General features: G+C 45.1%; 1 protein-coding gene across 4 annotated transcripts in view; it reads right to left on the reverse strand.

Annotated features, from left to right (window-relative positions):
* The window catches only part of TOX2 (TOX high mobility group box family member 2), a 397,444-nt gene that overhangs the window by 34,263 nt on the left and 344,769 nt on the right, over nucleotides 1-18,412 (reverse strand). For all 4 annotated transcript variants that reach the window (XM_059733260.1, XM_059733261.1, XM_019490298.2 and 1 more), the window contains 3 exons: nucleotides 14,136-14,216; nucleotides 3,842-4,249; nucleotides 1,547-1,677 (listed from right to left, as the gene is read on the reverse strand). In XM_059733260.1, coding sequence (XP_059589243.1) covers nucleotides 1,547-1,677; nucleotides 3,842-4,249; nucleotides 14,136-14,216 — 620 coding nt within the window. The remainder of the gene's footprint in view (nucleotides 1-1,546; nucleotides 1,678-3,841; nucleotides 4,250-14,135; nucleotides 14,217-18,412) is intronic.

An 18,412-nucleotide genomic window follows, 5' to 3' on the forward strand; every position in this document is an offset into this window, starting at 1 on the left:
GAAGCTTCAGTCCCTGATTCAATTCAGCAGAAATTCAGCCTGATTCAGTGGCTGAATCTCTGAACCTGAATCGAATCAGAGGACCCTTTAATCTCTCCAAATCGAATCGGAACCCTCTGAATTGATTTGGAGAGATTCGGAAAGATTCGGCAATTTGGACATAGACACAGCTTTAAATGTTTTTTCAACATACCTCTAGGTAGCTGGCAGCTCGTGAATGCAGAAATGCTGGGGTACATGGAGTGTCCCACAGAAGCATGGGGGTTTCCCCAGCATGCTCAGAAGCAGACCCAGAAGTGGACAAGAAGCACTTCCGGTCCACTTCCAGGTCTGCTGGGGAGCATGCTAGGGGGCCCCCCTCCCTCCCCCTGGTGCCCCAGCTCAGCGACTGGTGCCTCCTGGGTCTGGGGTGGGGGGGGCACCTGGGGTCCCCCCATGGCCAATCACCGAGCTGGGGGGGCAAAGGGGGGTCCCCCAGCACGCTCCCCAGCAGACCCAGAAGTGGATTGGAAGTACTTCTGGTCCCTTTCCAGGTTCACTGCTGAACATGGGGGGGGGGCTGCGCTCCTGTGGGATGCTCCATCCGCCCCAGCATTGCAGCATTCATGAGCTGTGTGGGTACCTTAAGGTATGTAGAAAAAACATTTAAAGCTGTGTCAATGTCCGAATCACTGATTCTCTGAATCAGCATCAAGTCTTCAGATTCGGATTCGGCTGAATCGAACCAGGGACAGTTATCCGAATCAACGAATGAAATCACTGTCCCCAGTTCAGGCAGAATCAAATACGGCCCGCTTCGCACACCCCTACAAACCAGCCATCCTCTGGTTACAGGAAGCAGCCCCCTTTGGTTGACCTGCGCCTGCTGGAGATAGATGAAACTTGCTAACATGTTTCCAGTGCATAAGGCAGGGACACAGACGGCTGCTCTGTCCTGCTCTAGAAGCACACCTGCTATTATTGTTCATTTACTTGACAGATGAAAACAAAAATGTATACAGTGTGGAAAAAAATTCTGTGTTTTCAAAGCATCTGTTTATGCTGCCTGGCTGACAACAGGCTGTGCAGGAGGAACAATTTTGCTGCTTCTTTTACCTAATTATCAGTTTGGGTAGAATGTCAGCAGGTACAAACTACTAGTACTCCAACAATTCACACCAGTTAAGGATCTGTCTCCCTTTTGGAGTTTGTACATCAAAATTCCTGTTTAAAACTTTGCTTAAAGGAGATGGAAAATGCACTAGAAACTGTAACTGTTTCCACATTTTAGGAATGAAAGTCAGCTAAAGTTAAATAGAGTTAGTCCTCCATTGTATTATCCTCTTTAGTTCTAAGGCTCCAGTGATTGTGTAGAAGACACATTCCTGGAAGTTTACTAAACAAATATGGCATGATAATGTTATAAGCAATTGCATTTTTTTTTGGAACATGGTATTTTCATGTCTTTATCATTTTCCATTCTTTTACTTCAGTTGTAACCTGGTGGATGTTTACAGTTCAAATAGCTCCCTAAGCAAGGTAATAGCACCCTATTTTGTCTACTGACCTGCAATGGTTAATTCCACACTCTCTGCTTGGGTAATCACTTTCCCAATCACTATTTCCTGGGGGGTTTGATGCACCAGGTGATCGAGGTCCGACACTGTTTTGAAACTCAGGTGGAATGTGTGAAAAGTCCTATGGGGGAAAGGAACCAAGAAAAAAAAAAAGAGGGAAAACAGGAATTACAAATGTACAAAAAAGCAGAAGCAGCAGAGGTTTTGATTAACCTTTGTTGTAATCAAGTTCAAATATCCTATCCAGAGAGCAGTAAAATGGATGGAGAGCAGAGCTCTTAAGCATTTATATAGTATCCTAGAATCCATGGAACTTAAGCACATGCTTAATACATGCTTAATAGCTGAATAAGGACTGTAGCTCAACTGTTGTAGAATGTAGTACACAAAGGACCCAATACAGCCAAACTGCTTCACATCTCTCTTTCTCTCCCTTATTTTTAAGGACCTTTCTTTAAAGAAGAGCTTTGGTAAATGGCTATAGAATATTAGAAGTACCAAAAGCCTTTGCCTCAGCATTCTGGCAATCAAAGCCATTTTTCTACTTCAAGTACAGCTCTCTTTGCGGTAATGCATTAGCCCATCATAATGTACAGTAACAAGGTAAAGAAAATCCACACAAGCAATATTCTCTCCATCAGCTGTTACTGCTTGCAATTTATCAGGGACTGTGGGAAACCATATTATCGGAAAAAGCATCATGCTACTATTTGCATGTGACCTAATTAGCAACATACATTAAGACTGGAATCCAGGCAGCTAATTGACTGAGAATGTAGTTTTCTCCAAATCATTCATTATGAAGTGTTTTAGTATGCTATTTTTTTGCTAACAAAATATTTGTAATTAAGCTGCCAAATAATCTGCCCCCAACATTGACTAATATCTCCACTTTAAATGATCATGATGTGATCTCCTATAATATACACTATTGGATCTGAGTAAGTGCAAACTCCATATCAGCAGTCATTCTGATTTAGATATAGCTATGCCATGCCAATATTATTGTTTTATCAGACTCTTAAAGTATGCCAGATTCTGGCTTCTGTTTCAGGATACAGCTGTGTTCGATGCAGCTTTTAATAGCTCAGGGATATATTTGCTACTTTGATCTTTTTCACATTGTATTTTTCTCAATGCTCTGTATGTTAAGGTAAACAGTTTACATTTCCTCAAAGCTGGTCATGAACAAACTGAATCAATTAACAGATGAAAAGCTCTATTCATTAAACCCATTTAAGCAAATATATGATGCAAAAAATTGTTCAATCATTGGGTGATTAAAGCAGTTAGAATATTTGGCAAATTCATTGCATTTCAGCTGTGAAATGTATAGCCTAAGTCCTTTAATATGAATAGTTCACCAGACTTATCTCATGCTGGCATAATCTGAGAACTCAAGAATTTAGAGATGGAAAAGTTCTGTAGATCACCCTGCCCATAAAGAAATTCCCTCTTCAGAGCATGGGACGTGCTTTACTCCATTGATCAAAAAGCCCATTTCCCCTCCCATTTCAATTCCCTTCTTATCAAATTTGAAAGAGAACTCCCTTGTCTGAAACCCATGACCAACTCCTCTGCATGTAGGCCAGCTGGCTGAGGCTGGGCATTGCAAAGAAGAGTCTGTTCATCTTAGAGTAAGCAGCCTTTACATAAGGAATGACTCTTCATATGAAATTTTTCATGGCTAAAGCTGTTCACAATAGGTCACAGAGTTGTTGCCTCAAATACCAAGTAACGGGCTCCAGGGGGACCAAGAGAAACTTAAACCAAGTGTGTAGGTTCTGATACATGGAACCACAGGTGACTGGCAGGGCGGGCATGTTTCCCACCCTGAGACTGGCACAGAAGTATAGGCAGTGCTGGATTTAGGCACAAGCTAAGAAAGCTGCATCTTAGGGCTTCACATTATGAGGGGCATCTAAGCCAACCCCCAGACTGGAAGTGATCACGGACACACAGAGCCAGGTGGAAAGGATGCAGCTCCTCCTGCAGTGCCTGCAGCAGCTGCATTTGAGGTTTGGGCCCACCCTTCTGCCTGGGGGGTGAAGGTAGCTTTACCTGCGTTCTGGCCAGAAATTCTGGCTGCAGGGCTCTGCATGGTGGTCCACAGTTTGCTGGGCTGGCCTCTTCTGGTCATATGGGGCTTTTGGCCCACCCGTGGGCCCACCCACAAATTGTGCCACCCCACCAGATGCAGGAGGCACCAGTCACCCCTGCATAGAACATCTAGTATTGAAACTATGCTCCCTTGCAAACCAGTTCTAAGGACCCAGAGCACTCACCTGCTGCCCTGGAGGTGAAGAGCTCATCGGGGGCTGTACCTGTAGTGCCATGGAAGGAGACAAGATGGATTGCTGTGGGACCTGCTGCATGTTGAGTGATTGATTGAGGATGGAGCTCTGTGGGTGATGCAAAGACAGTTGCTGATGGAGAGGAGGACTGATCTGGAAAGAAGGAGGTGGCGAGGCACTGATGCTAGGCAACATGGGTTTGGAATTAAGGGTTCTGGAGAGGCTGGGATGAGGATGTCCACGGTAACTCTGAAGATCTGATGCGGACAGGAATGAGCCTAAACCAGGATAAGGTGATGAGGCCTGGGGTGGCATAGTATACATGGGCTGTTTTGGTGGTATCATTTTGGAAGGTTGATTGGTTTGGGCACTTTTCGTCTCACCCTGATCGGCAGAGCTCTGTGAGAAAATGGAAGAAATGTCAAATGAAAAAAAATGTTCCTTAAATGATGAACATGTTATCCACCTCTGGTCATATCCCCAACCCTCTCAATCACACTTAAGATGATGTTTATCAGAGGAAGGAAAGATACAATTATTTAAATAAGGAAAGGCTGCACTGCTCTCCCTATATTACTCTTCACCCCTGAAATCTTCCAGCAAAGTCCTTTTATTTCCTAGATTCCTTTTCTTTCATTTTACATTATTTCTCACACAATATAGCCTACTCTTTCCCATGCACAGACTGGCATCCTTACCCACTGCTTTCAACAGGTCATTAATAGTTTGTTTTCCTGTTTCATACCCCTTGTTGTAACTTTTAATTCCTCATGTTGGGTACATATGAAGATGCAAAGGCAACATCTTTTCCTGTCAAAACAGCAGACCTAGTCAACTTATGTGTGTACACTGCCTATGTCCTGTTATGTAAAAGCAGTACTACTACAGTATCCAAAGAAGGGAAAAATACAGCCCAGTAACTCATCAATGGTTTCAACACAGCCTGGAGCACAAGAAAAGCATTAAACAACTCGGACAGAAACTGCTGCTTGACTGCAGTTTGTTTTTAAGCCCAGAGAAATGTATGATAGAATCACTTTCTTTTCCAATAAAAAAAATAAATAAGATTGTAAAATTTTGCTTCTTTAATCTTGTGCATTCCCAAAATCCTGATAGGGTTTTATAAGGCATAATACAATAACATCCTCAACTCTGGGAAAAAGGAATAATCATGATAATCTTAGGCTTAAGCAACCAGGATTGTTCATGTTGAAGGCTCTATAATGGAATGGCTGGTCTTTTCCATCCTGCAATGAGGGAGCACTCCCTGTTCTTATTTTTATTCCCAACAGCACTACTGTACAAAGAACTGTTTTTTGGAGAGACTGACAATAAGAAAAAAATTCTTCTCCCCTCTTACATTTTCACACAACCTTTCTGCAAAGGCATCAAAATAGTAACAGCAGTAGATGTGGTTTCCTTGTGAAGAGCAGTGATTCTTTTCCATTCATTTCATCCTTCTTTTCCCACATTCATTTCCTGTTCCTGAGACATATCCTTTTCCCCTCATTCCTGCTGCTCCAGGCTTTATGCCTGGCTACAGAAACTCTCTATTGGAGATAGATAAAACTCTGTGGGGATATTTCCAGTGAGTATTTCTGCATATAAACAGTGGCTCCACCAGTGATGAATTTGGAGTGCCAGGTGAGAAGACTGTGGTGGTGTTCATTAAAGAAGAATGTACTCAGAGGGACTAAGCACCCATCTCTCCCCTACTGTCTTCTCATATCTGCTTCTGTATTTCTCAGATTCAAGGCTCAATGGCTGAAGTAGCACAACCACAACACTGGCACCTCATACATCAGACACAGAAATGAAGCAGCATCTCCAAATTCTGTCTTTACTCCAGAAAACACTGTTCTAAGCAAACCCTGCTGGTGATCTAGTGTCTTCTTTGTTAAGTTGGTTAGTTCACTACATATTATCATTTCAATGAACGATCCTTGGAGTTTCTCTGGACATGTTTTAGAGAGGGACTGTTAAGCTAGGTAGAATTTTTAACTTCACCAGACTTCAAACAGCCCCTTATGTCCATTCACGTTTGTTTCATCTTTTTTGGCTGTTCTTACCTGGCTTGCCTACAATGAAAGCTACTGTGCACATGGTGCCAAGGATTAGGACTTTGTTGTAGGACCAAGGAGAAGAAGTTGGGCTGGGAGGAAAAAAGCCCTTATACATACATGTACACACACAAAAATATGCATGCAGGATTTTCCACCACACATTGAAGTTTTGCTATCGGCCCCAAAGAATAGATGATCAAACCCATAAACACATGCACACAGACCTGCACATGTGCATGTACTCAGGAACTGCAGACATTCTAGGGATGCTTTTAAAAGTCTGGTAGTCTTGCGTGAGATAAAATGACTATTTTATCTCCCATCCACATGCAACAGGGCAGGAGTGACTAGGACTCAGTGCAGGAATGCAGCTCAGTGTCTTAGGATCAGGTACACAAAGTTTCAAAAAAACTACTGATGACTAGCACAGTTGGATGGGTCTTGTTAGTATTGATGAGGGTATAAATGTGTTTGGACTGTATCTTTGGGAGAGTAGAAACCAGAGTGGAAAAGAGAAGGTCATGTAGGGAATTACTAGCAATAGCTATGTTGGGGAGAAAGCTAAGATCAAGTTTACATTTTGTTATTATCTGAAATACCAATAAAGCTTCTCCCCTAGCTGGAGGTTAAGATGGAACTATTCATTGTGTATATTATATATGGAGCATCCTGCCAATATAAGAAAATAGAATAAATGTGTCCTCACTGCCAATGCCCCTGGTACCACTCTATGCTCACAAGAACACTGCAAGTTCTGAGTATACCTAACTGCAAATAGTTTTTGTCAGTCCAATATGCAGGTTTCTGAGGCAGACACTTGCCAAAGGAAATTTCTTTGCCTATAAAATGCTCTCATTTCCAAGTTTATTTAAATATGAAAGTCATCCTTTAAAACTCTCTCTTGAAAAATAAAATAACCTCACAACAGTGATTATTGCTTCCTTGCTGTCTGCAGAGATACTGCACCACTGTATTATAGGTGGCATGAACAGAATACCAATATCAAAATATCCAGCCAAGCTAGTACTAAATACATTCAGAGCAGTTAAGAATCTTTTAAAACACTTAAAACCAATGAAAGGGGCTTAGATTACTTCCTTTTTTACCTTTTTGCCACAGCTCTTAATCTTCAAAGTGTGGCTGAATTAGGCAAGACTCCTCAGTACTCAGTTCACAGCATGAAGCACATGTTTACTTCAGCTGTAATTAAATCCAATTTCAAGTGATATGGGTTTATTTGTAAAATTAAAGATTGAACTGCACAACTAGCAGTTGGCATCACTGAAGTCTCAGTTTGACACAGCATCATGCAAGTGACTGTCAGACCCTTACAAGTTTTACAGGTTCCCAGGGCTTTGCTAATATCACTTCTCAAAAGAAAGCTAATATTTTCTGTGGTGGCACCCTTTTTGAGGGAAGAGGAGATTGCTAAACTTAGTTCCATTGCCATACACTGGCCAATTTATTTGGTTTGGTATGTACAAGCATAGGCGAATTAATGCATGGGCAGCAGAACCCAGGCTTAGGGGCCCCTGCCAATCAGGGGCCCCACTTGTTGCTTGCTCCTCATCAGCAAGGAAGCAGAAGCCATGGTTTTAAACTTGGCACCATTTTTTTTGTTTCCTTGCTGTCAGCAGCAAGCAGCAGGACTGCTGGGGCTCCCCAGCCAATCAGCAGCAGGGAGACAAAAATGGCACCAAGTTTAAAACCACAGCTCCTGCTTCCCTCCTGTTGATGCATGGTGGGGAGGAGTGGGGAGTGCTCAAGACTGGCCCTTTCTAGGAGCACTGGGGGTGCAGTGCTAGACATACCCTTGTGATATGGATGGCGCGGGTAGAGGGGAGAAGGACAGAGAGAGAAAGAAATGGAGATTGAAAGCTGGTACTTTTTAATTTAGATACTCCTGCAATTTTGAAGTGAGTTGGGCTTCTCCATGGCTGACTGATATTAAAGGGAAACACTTATTGGTGATTTGTCTCTGTGCTTCTCATTTCTTTGCAAAGGTTGATACAAATGCTTAGGGTGTTTGGATATCATTGGCTGAAGCCATGTGCAGTAGCTGAATAATGTCAGCTGGCCATATATCTGGAACTGTCATGTCTATAGAGCTGTCTGACAGGCATTTGTGACATTAGCTTACAAGGGCCATGGACACATGGATCTGCCTTTGCTTCTTCTGGAATATCAGCAAGAGTAGAGATGTACAGAGAAGGAGAATGAACACCCTGTGAGGACAGGCAGTCCCTGTTGGCAATGAACTAGCAAGGAAATAAACATAAAGGTGGAATTCCAGCAATAAAACCCATGTGTTTATCCAAACCTGTCAACTTTTCCATCAGTCCTTATCTCTTGTTTCTCCCCACTAGGTTTTCTGCTCCTCCTTTGCCAACCTGCTTCCAAGTTTTGCCCTTATCTTCCTCAGCTGGGTGGCACTTGTCCCTAAGCAGTCCTAGTAATCTCTGCCTTTTGGTTAGAACCTGTTGGTTGGTTCCTTTTCTCTCCCCACTGCCACAATGTCTTTTGTCCTTTGTTCTTATTAATTATCATCAGTTTTTTGTATCATTGTAGCACCTAGGAGCCACACACCATTGCGCAAAAAGAAAAATGTTCTTTACCCATGTCCCTAGCCAACATTCTGAATGTCCCACAGAGTCACAGAAAGTCTGTCTGTCAAATCCCTACTGTGCACTTGACTTAGGTCATCACTCAGCTCATCAGAAGGCACAGTGCCTTCTAGGGACGCTTTGGAATCCATGTGATTTGGTCAGAGCTGACATGGAACCAATACCTCAGGGCCTTCTTTATTCCTTCCTCCTACTTTCTGCTCCAGAAGATGTTGGGGGGAATGAAAAGAAACTTAGGTATGATAGAGAGAGGAACTGCTGGAATCGCTCCCTCCCCCCATCCCTCTTCCTTCTGGGAAAGGACTAAGGGTCCAAACCAGGGTACCATCTTGGCCACCTAAAGTGGGCGGAATGATCTGGCAAGCCTGCAGACCCTACAAGCTGGCAGGTGTCCTTGGGCAGGCACCAAGGAGAGGGGAAGGGGAAGGGAGGGAAACAGAGGGGTGGGGAGTTAGCTGCATTTGTTGTGGGGACGGGGTGACAGCCACAGCCCTTCTGTAGAAAAAGGGGTGCATGACTGGATCTTCCCTGGGATTGAGGCAGGGTGGTGGGAGTTGGTGTGTGGGACGTGACAGGGGCAGAAAAAGATTTCTTGTATTTGGGTGTAAGTGACATCTAAGATGTGTGGTTGAGACTAGCAACAGGGTTTGCTTGTTCAGGGACTTGGGCAGGGAAGCAGCTGTTGTGGGGAGGGAGGAAGTTGGAGTTCTCAGGTTTTTTGTTTATTGTAAGCTGCTCTGAGCCCTTTAAATAGGGTAGGATATAAATCTAAAAATAAATAAAATTAATGTATATGATGATAAAAAAGGCGAGGCACTCAAGCAGCAGCAGCAGCAGCAGCAGAGCTTGGAACTGGAGGTACTTATCTCCTGTAACTTCACTGCAACTCAGTCTTATTCTTCCACAATGAAAACTGAAATATGTGCTCATATGCTGATAGCTGCTTATTGGTCTCCATCCTTATTCCCCTGTAGTGGTTTCCTTCTCAGGTCTCTGCTCTACAGCATGGCTTGTTTTGCTTTTGCTCTGACTATTGCCATGTGTTGTTTACTCAGCTCTCAGCTGTTATGACAATAGTTAGGTTTTCATTTCTTCATTGTTTGGGATAGTTCACTTTCTCATTCTATACTAATTCACACATATTTCTCATAGCCTTTTTGTTTCACCTGGCTTGGGGAAACAGCACCTTTTGCCTTTCCTTGAACACACTGCAGATTCCTATGTCAGTCTAAACTGCTGACTTATCCCTGAGCAAACACCCCGAAATTCAAACCCTTCATACATCTCTATTGGAAGGAAGAACAAACAGAAAGGAAGCTGGGAGGTCAGATCAGCAGGCTCACTGACAATTTCCACTACAATGATGGTCCACATGAGCCTGGTGGTACCTGTTTGTAACACCCCTTGCCTGATCCAGCACTTGTCAGTGGGACAGCAGGGCACAAGAGAATCTGTGTTATTTGTAAGGTACTACTGACTATGGTATCTATGTATTTATGTTGCTGCCACATTCTGTATTATCCAATGATCTGGCGATTGCTGGGGTTTCATTTTCTGCACTAGTGCCCCCATTTTGAGGTTCTTCAACAGCTACCATCTCAAACTGTGCCCAGAATTCTCTGCAATGCCTGCAGCATATCAAGAGAGAGGAAGGAAGCCACCTGGGTGTGCTTTGTAGGGCTGTATGAAAAGGGAAGTATTCAATTTGGATTTGACGTATTCAGAAGACAGTGATTCGATTTGGAGATTCAGATCACTGTCCTGAATAGAGTTGGCTGAATCTTCTTTGGAAGATATGGTGCTGATTCGGAGAGTTTCGGTGATTTGGATCAGCCGGGGACAGGCAGGCACAATTGGGCAGCTGCAGGTTCTCCTGCGGCTCCTTTGGCAGTGCCTGCCTCTCCCCAGGCGGGGGGAGCCGTGGGAGAAGTTCCCATGGCTGTCCTGCCCAGCCCCATCCCCTGCCTGGCTGGTCCCAGTCTAGTCCTGGCATTTAAAAAAAAAAAAAAAAAAAAAAAAAAGCTCCACACTCACCGGCTACAGGAGCAGCAATTGGGACCTCTGGGCGCTCATAGCAGAGTCCCCCTGTGCAGTACGGGGCAGTGGGAATCGCCTTCCCTGCTTGGCACCGATGTAGCAGCTGTCGCATCGTGCAGGTACAGTGTGGCTTGGCAGGCTGGGAGGGCTGGGGCTGAGCAGTGCCAGGCTCTAGCTGAGAGGTGGAGCCACCCCAGTTCCCAGGCAGTGTGCAGTGCCCTGCCGAGAACCATGGGGCATCTGCAGCATGGGTGCCAAACAGTGGGGGCAATCCCTGCTGCCCCTCACTGCCCCACACTGCATGGGGGGGCTCTACCATGAGTGCCCAGAGGCCCCAGTCACCACTGCCAGAGCTGGTGAGTGTGGGTTTTTTTCCTTTTTTTTTTAAAGTGCCAGGAGGCTGGGCCAGGCAGGGGATGTGGCCAGGCAAGGCAGCCATGGGGGCTTCTTCTGCGGCTCCTCCAGCTGTGCCTGCCTCTGCCCTGGCAGAGGGAGCCATGGGGGCTATGCCCTACTGCCACTTGCCCAGACAGCATGGGGGGCGCAGAGCACAATGCAGGCACAGCATGCTCCCATAACTGCTGCACCCATATCAGTGCTGGAAGCGGGGGCTCTCCCCTGCTGCCACTTTCCAGCCAGTGCAGGGAGTGTGCGATGCAGGCGCGGTAGCTCTTCCCTGCTGCCACTTGCCCCCTTCTGTCTGGAATGAGCTGTGCCTGCATCCCACCCCCTGCCACCCCAGCTGGGCAAGTGGCAGCAGGGAAGAGCCCCCGATCCCAGTGCTACCGCACCCTCATCCCACACACCCCCTGCCCCTCTCCCCAAGTAACATGCCCCCCCACTCCAGTTGGGCAGCTTGTCCCAGCCCCAGCCCCAATCCCTTTCTCCCCACTCACCCACCACAACACACTTACCAGCTGGAGGCAGCTGTGTCAGCTGCCTACTTAGTCTATGGCCCTATCTTCAAAGCAGCCAAATCTTTTCTGAATCGATTCAGATGCTTCAAATTGATTCAGAGCTTTTAATTGGTCTCCTGATTCAATTCAGATTCGGAGATTCAGTCCCCAAATTGGGCCAAATCTCCTCTGAACCGAATCAACTACCAAAGCTTTGCACAGCCCTAGTTCTTTGTGACATGTTGGACTGGCACACACAAATTGTGCCCTAGTCTGGATAGACAGCCCCTTACAGTGCCATATCTCAAAGGGATGCCATTATTTTGTGGGGACTTCTGATCCAGAAAAGAGACACCAGGTCAAGACTCCCCTCAACAACATGTCAGATCATCCCCAGAGCACGAGCTATAGGAGGAAGCTAGGTTGCCAGGAGGCAAACTCCTGCCTAATGGAGATGAGATGGGAAAAAGGGAGGTCAGGGAATGGGGACAAAGAGATGAGGAAGGCTGTGGAATGTCAGGTGGTGAGCAAAGAAATGCTGGGTGTTTGGAAGGATTGAGGAAAGAGGGATATGGGAGAGAGGTAAGTAGGAATGCACCCCATTTTGAAGACTACAGAGGAGAGTCACCAGAGATCTCCTCTGCTAAGGGAACAAATATAAACAACACATATCAAGACAATGGTGGATCCCAGGAGGGATCCACTCAGCAAGCTGTCTATTCTGCACTGGGCTAAGAAACACAAAAGCAGATGCTGGCCTGAGTCCAGCCTGAACTCAGTTTGAATCTGTTTGGGGTAGATGCAGGAAGTGCTGCTGGAAAGGGTGGGGGAGGGGTGGGTCCGTCCATGAACAGAAAGGCTTTGTTTTTTCTTCCTCCTAGTCAGGTACTCCTTACTGTACAATAATGCATTCACTGACAGCAGTGTGACTTCAAAGCAGAAACTGATAAGCAACTGCTGTGACTGTACATTTACACTGGTGTAGGTGGAGCCAGATCAGTGTGACTCTTCTGTGCCTGCTGGGCTCAACCAGGTTTCCTTCATGGTTTAGTGAATGTGACAGCTAGGAGGCACAGCTCTGGAATAAGGTACATCTACTTATTGAGCTTTGAGCCCCTTCTGAGGGCCATAAGCATCACCCCTGCAGTGCTCACTGGTCCTCCTGGCTCAAGGACTAGCAGAAGGACTCTGAGATGTAAGAAAGCAGTTGCTGGAGGGCAGTCATAGTCATCAGGCACCTTCTCTCCTCCTCACTGGCAGAGATGTACTACTCTCCACTGGTGATATGGCACCTGCCAATGAGGACACATGGTGAATGGCAGGCTCTTCAGTGAAAAGCCAGGAGTGGAAAGTGGGGAATACACATATCTCCACAGAGATGGGTAGAAGGTTTGTGGATGACTTGCTTCTTCCCTCTCAGGAACTGAATCCTAACAGATGGATATTTCTTCCTCTTACTATTGATGGCATATATTGAGTGCCTGATCAGTGGCAGTGGGGGATTATAGAAGTATGTCTGGGAGAATGCAGCATCTATGTTAGATTCCGGGAGACACTAACCGTTGAGATGGGGGATCCTGGGCTTGGGATGGGAAGGGTTATTTATATTCTGCACAGTTCCATGGGGGCTTTTCTATAATATATGGAGAAGCCTACAAATTTCTTTCTTGGAATACATATGAAACCCCTGTTGGGAACTTGGAAGGGACCTAACTGTCAAAGATTTATAAAAGCACTGGCCCAAATCTTCTGCTGCTATAAAACTATGGATGGTGTTACACCAGCTCACACCAGGTGAAGATTTGACCCACTGCTTTTTGTGGCCTCGAACAGACATTTATTTCTAGCAAATTTTCCACAGTCTGGGGAGCAGGCAGAGAGCTTTGAGAGCTGCTCCAGTGCCCTTCTGGACTAGTCTGGGAAGGGACTAGAGCTCCAGTGCCCTCAAGGACCACTCCCCACTCAAGATCATACTGGGAGGGAGTGTACATTCATTCAGTCTTATGAGAGAGTTTCTTGTGCAATGCAGATTTTCCAGGTTGACACCTTGAAGATCTTTCTCTTGGAGGGGGTATATTTCCCCCAGGAGAAACTAAGTGAACATCTGTACTATTGTAGTTTTTACCAGAAGAGCAGTGATTCTCCTAGGAGAAAAAAATGCCTGTACATGGCCAGTGCCTGGGTATCATGTCCGCATATTGCTGGGATACTAAGTGGAAGCAGAGTGCAAAGAATTTGAGCATTGATAACATAGTGCAGAAAATTTAGTTTCACTGTGATTTCATGGAGGTATCAAGATAAAATGGAAACCTATCTAAACTTGCATATGAAATTTTGCAGTCAGTGTGGTTTAAAAAAAAGCAATCCAGCTGCAGGAAATATCACAGAAGCCTGGCCTTCAAACATTGCAATGTGCCAGAATAAACAAGATTTTATTTTGGTGTGTTAAGGAAAAAAACTGGCTGCATTGTGTATGCTCAAGCTGTGCTGCAGATCATTTCATTTAGCTCCTACAGAAGGTAGTTAACATTGATATTAGTTTTGATAGCACGGTTACAGTGTATTTCTTATAAATGTGCTCCTCCCCAGAGATTTCCATGAGTTGCAACTAATTTATCATTGCCACATCCATAGAGACTCATGTATAAAGCACATTGTCTGTTACCTTGGAAACCAAGCTGGCCCTGTAGGCTGCCAGCGCCTTTAGATACTCCTTCTTCGCTGCTTCTGTTTTCCTCTTATATGCCTGAAAGGACCAAACAATGAATAATAATTAATAAAGCAAAATAGGGTGCTGTTTTGCTTTGCTACATTTTACCCACTTTATATACCATTCACACCTCCACTCAGCCACATTTTTTGTTACAACAAGTAGGGACAAGGCTGAAAATATGTTACCAAATTTGGGAAGAAGAGAAATTTGCCCACTTGGATGGCCTCATATTTCAGGGAAGTTAGGATCTGGAATTGAAGCCTTCCTGTGTCTACCTAGATATATATGCAGTACCTTGACAGCTGAGAGTGTGACTAGCTGGGTTGAAAAGACAGCTTCTTTCTCAAGTAACATGAAAGTTGAGACAGTTTTGTGGTCTTGGTATTTGCCAGAAAGGAACAGCTCTATCAATAGAGTGAATTTACTAAAAATATAATCCCAACAAGGATTCCAAACTCCCTCACTGCCCATTCAGAGAGCTTCTGTTTCAGAGAAAGAAACACACTCTGATTTCTAGTCATAAGCGCTTTCAAGCTGCAATAATGTAAATGAATGAGATTTTGGTTGATTCCATGAAACACACGGGACAACCTTTCATGGAAAAAAATGTCTAGGAGGAAGCAGATTCTGCACTTAAGATGTGAAATCAGTGAAATCCCTCCATACTGATATATCTGATGTGAATGAGAACACAATCTGAGCCCAGTATTTTAAAAAATAAATATATATCATGAACCAAGTACCTCCAGATCATGTGACTGGCTTAAACTTGTAACACACTAAATCCTGAATTTCACAGGGTTTTGTCTCCTAGTTTTGAAGCCATTAGAATTCACATTTTCAAGTTTTTCTGTGGCATGTTGGGAGATAAAAACTTTTCCTTGCCACATACAAGTTGAGATTTTTCATGATCTCACAATTCCAGGAACTGGGTTTAAAGTAAAACACTGAATAACAAACAAGCAAGCAAGCAAACATGGAAAAGTGGCACCAAAAACAGCTCCTGGATAAGGTAGGATAATTCCCTGATGGAACAGAAGGCTCTTAAATCAGAATAGATTAAAATGATCAATTAAGAAAAAATACTTTAAAGTGAAGAGAAGTTCACACGGAGAAGGAAAGTATTGAAATTTAAATACCTGACAACCCTTCCCCCACACCATCAAAACCCCAAGCTCTCATTAAATCAAATCAAATCAAATAATTTCAATTAGAACAGATTTGCTTACATTTAACTCTGCTCAGAAAAACAAAACAAAACACTCAGTACTTTACAATAAATATCCTGAAGTCTAGTGAGGATTTTCAGTTATTTTCTGCTGTGTATTTAGATGCATTAGAGTCAAATCATACATTAGAGTCAAATCATGTAAATGAACAAGAGTTCAATGTTGAGATCTGCTGTGTGCGTGCCCAAGAGAGCAAAGGAATACAAGAATTCCCTTGTATACCTCTGTTTGAGCTACCAGCATCACCAATGAGCTGCTACTCATTGGGCAAATCTGTGCAAGATGGTTATAGTAGACTAATTAGCTGTGCAGTAAATGTCTCAGCATCTACAAGTGTTCCCCTTTTAGGCTGAGTAAATTACAGCAGCAGGATAGTACTTGTAAGTACTTGCAAAAAATTCTGCAGCAGCACACATGTAGATGCTGCCCTGGCTGGCTGGGGCACAAGGGTGCTTCAGTGCAGGGGTTGCCTGCTGGTAGTAGAATATAATACACTTATTCTAATGGCATACCATAATATGTCATAATTGTTGGCATTTTTAAACATTTATATTTGATTTTATTTTTAAAGATTTTAAAGGCAGCTACTATTAAGGACTAATTGATTTGTCTTATCTTTTTTCATAGATTCATAGATTCATAGATGTTAGGGTCGGAAGGGACCTCAATAGATCATCAAGTCCGACCCCCTGCATAAGCAGGAAAGAGTGCTGGGTCTAGATGACCCCAGCTAGATCCCCAGGGTAGGGGAGAGCACCACCTCCCTTGGGAGCCCGTTCCAGACCTTGGCCACTCGAACTGTGAAGAAGTTCTTCCTAATGTCCAATCTAAATCTGCTCTCTGCTAGCTTGTGGCCATTGTTTCTTGTAACCCCCGGGGGCGCCTTGGTGAATAAATCCTCACCAATTCCCTTCTGTGCTCCCGTGATGAACTTAAAGGCAGCCACAAGGTCGCTTCTCAACCTTCTCTTGCGGAGGCTGAAAAGGTCCAGTTTCTCTAGTCTCTCCTCGTAGGGCTTGGTCTGCAGGCCCTTAACCATACGAGTGGCCCTTCTCTGGACCCTCTCCAGGTTATCCGCATCCTTCTTGAAGTGTGGCGCCCAGAATTGCACCTCCCTGGACCTATTTGTCATGCATCTGCTGATGCACGATAAAGTGCCACTGGCTTTTCTGATGGCTTCGTCACACTGCCGGCTCATGTTCATCTTGGAGTCCACTAGGACTCCAAGATCCCTTTCCACCTCTGTGCCACCCAGCAGGTCATTCCCTAGGCTGTAGGTGTGCTGGACATTTTTCCTCCCTAGGTGCAGCACTTTGCATTTCTCCTTGTTGAACTGCATCCTGTTGTTTTCTGCCCACTTGTCCAACCTGTCCAGGTCTGCCTGCAGCTGTTCCCTGCCCTCCGGCGTGTCCACTTCTCCCCATAGCTTTGTGTCATCTGCAAACTTGGACAGAGTACATTTGACTCCCTCGTCCAAGTCACTGATGAAGACATTAAAGAGTATCGGTCCAAGGACCGAGCCCTGCGGGACCCCACTGCCCACACCCTTCCAGGTCGAAACCGACCCATCCACCACAACTCTCTGGGTGCGACCCTCCAGCCAATTCGCCACCCACCGGACTGTGTAGTCATCCAAGTCACAGCCTCTTAACTTGTTCACCAGTATGGGGTGGGATACTGTATCGAAGGCCTTCCTGAAGTCTAAGTATACGACATCCACCCCTCCTCCTGTGTCCAGGCGTTTCGTAACCTGGTCATAGAAACAGACTAGGTTGGTCAGGCATGATCTGCCTGCCACGAACCCGTGCTGGTTTCCCCTCAGCATAATTTGTCCTGCTGGGCTCTCACAAATGTGAGCCTTGATAATTTTTTCAAAGACTTTGCCAAGGATGGAGGTGAGACTGACTGGCCTATAGTTGCCCGGGTCCTCCTTCCTCCCCTTTTTGAAAATGGGGACCACGTTGGCCCTTTTCCAGTCCTCCGGGACTTGGCCCATGCGCCACGAGTGTTAGAATATTCCCGCCAGTGGCTCTGCAATGATGTTGGCCAGTGCCTTCAGCACCCTCGGATGGAGCTCACCCGGGCCTGCCGACTTAAAGTGTTCTTCCAAGTGACTCTGCACCATCTCAGGGTCTACGCATGGTAGTCTGGCGCCTTGCTGCTGCCTCTCTACAACCCCAGAGAGAGAGTTGTCGTGTCCCTCGCTTAGGAACACTGAGGCAAAGAACTCGTTGAGGAGTTCAGCCTTGTCCCCCCTGTCCGTCACCAATTGTTTCTGCCCATTTAGCAGGGGTCCTATTCCTCCCTGGGTCTTCCTTTTACTCCCTATATATCTAAAAAACAATTTCTTGTTGTCTTTTACTTGGGTTGCCATCCTCAGCTCCATGGTAGCTTTGGCCCGTCTAACTGCCTCCCTACAAGCATGAGCAGAGGAGGTATATTCATCTTTGGTGATCTCTCCCTGTTTCCACTTTTTATGTACTCCCCTTTTGGCCCTTAGGCTGCCCTGGATTTCTGTGGTCAGCCAGGGAAGCCTCCTGGCCCCTTTCCCTCTTTTGCCTCGCTCGGGGATCGTCATGCTTTGTGCCCGAAGGATCGTTTCCTTAAGGCACAGCCACCCTTCTTGGGCTCCCATCCCTTCAAAAATCCTACTCTGCAGTGCATCCTTGACTAATCACCTGAGTTCATTGAGATCAGCTTTCCTAAAGTCTAGCACTTTCACCCTACTAGTTACCTTACCCACTCAACGTCTTATGGTGAAGACGTCGAGTTGTGTAAGTTGTGTTTGACTCCAAGGCAAAATGTTACCACTCCTGAAGATACCTACAAACAACTATGCTAAGTGACCTACTGTGTTCGGGTTGCTAAACAGTCAGAATTGTGAATATTAACACAGTTGTTTGTAACCTTGTTTAGAAACAGTAACCTTTCATAGCATAGGCCTGACTTCCTGGGTGAAATCCTGGCACAACTGATGTCATTGGCAGAGCTCCCATTGAT

This window comes from Alligator mississippiensis, chromosome 9, assembly GCF_030867095.1.
Source record: "Alligator mississippiensis isolate rAllMis1 chromosome 9, rAllMis1, whole genome shotgun sequence".
NCBI classification, from domain to species: Eukaryota; Metazoa; Chordata; order Crocodylia; family Alligatoridae; genus Alligator; species Alligator mississippiensis.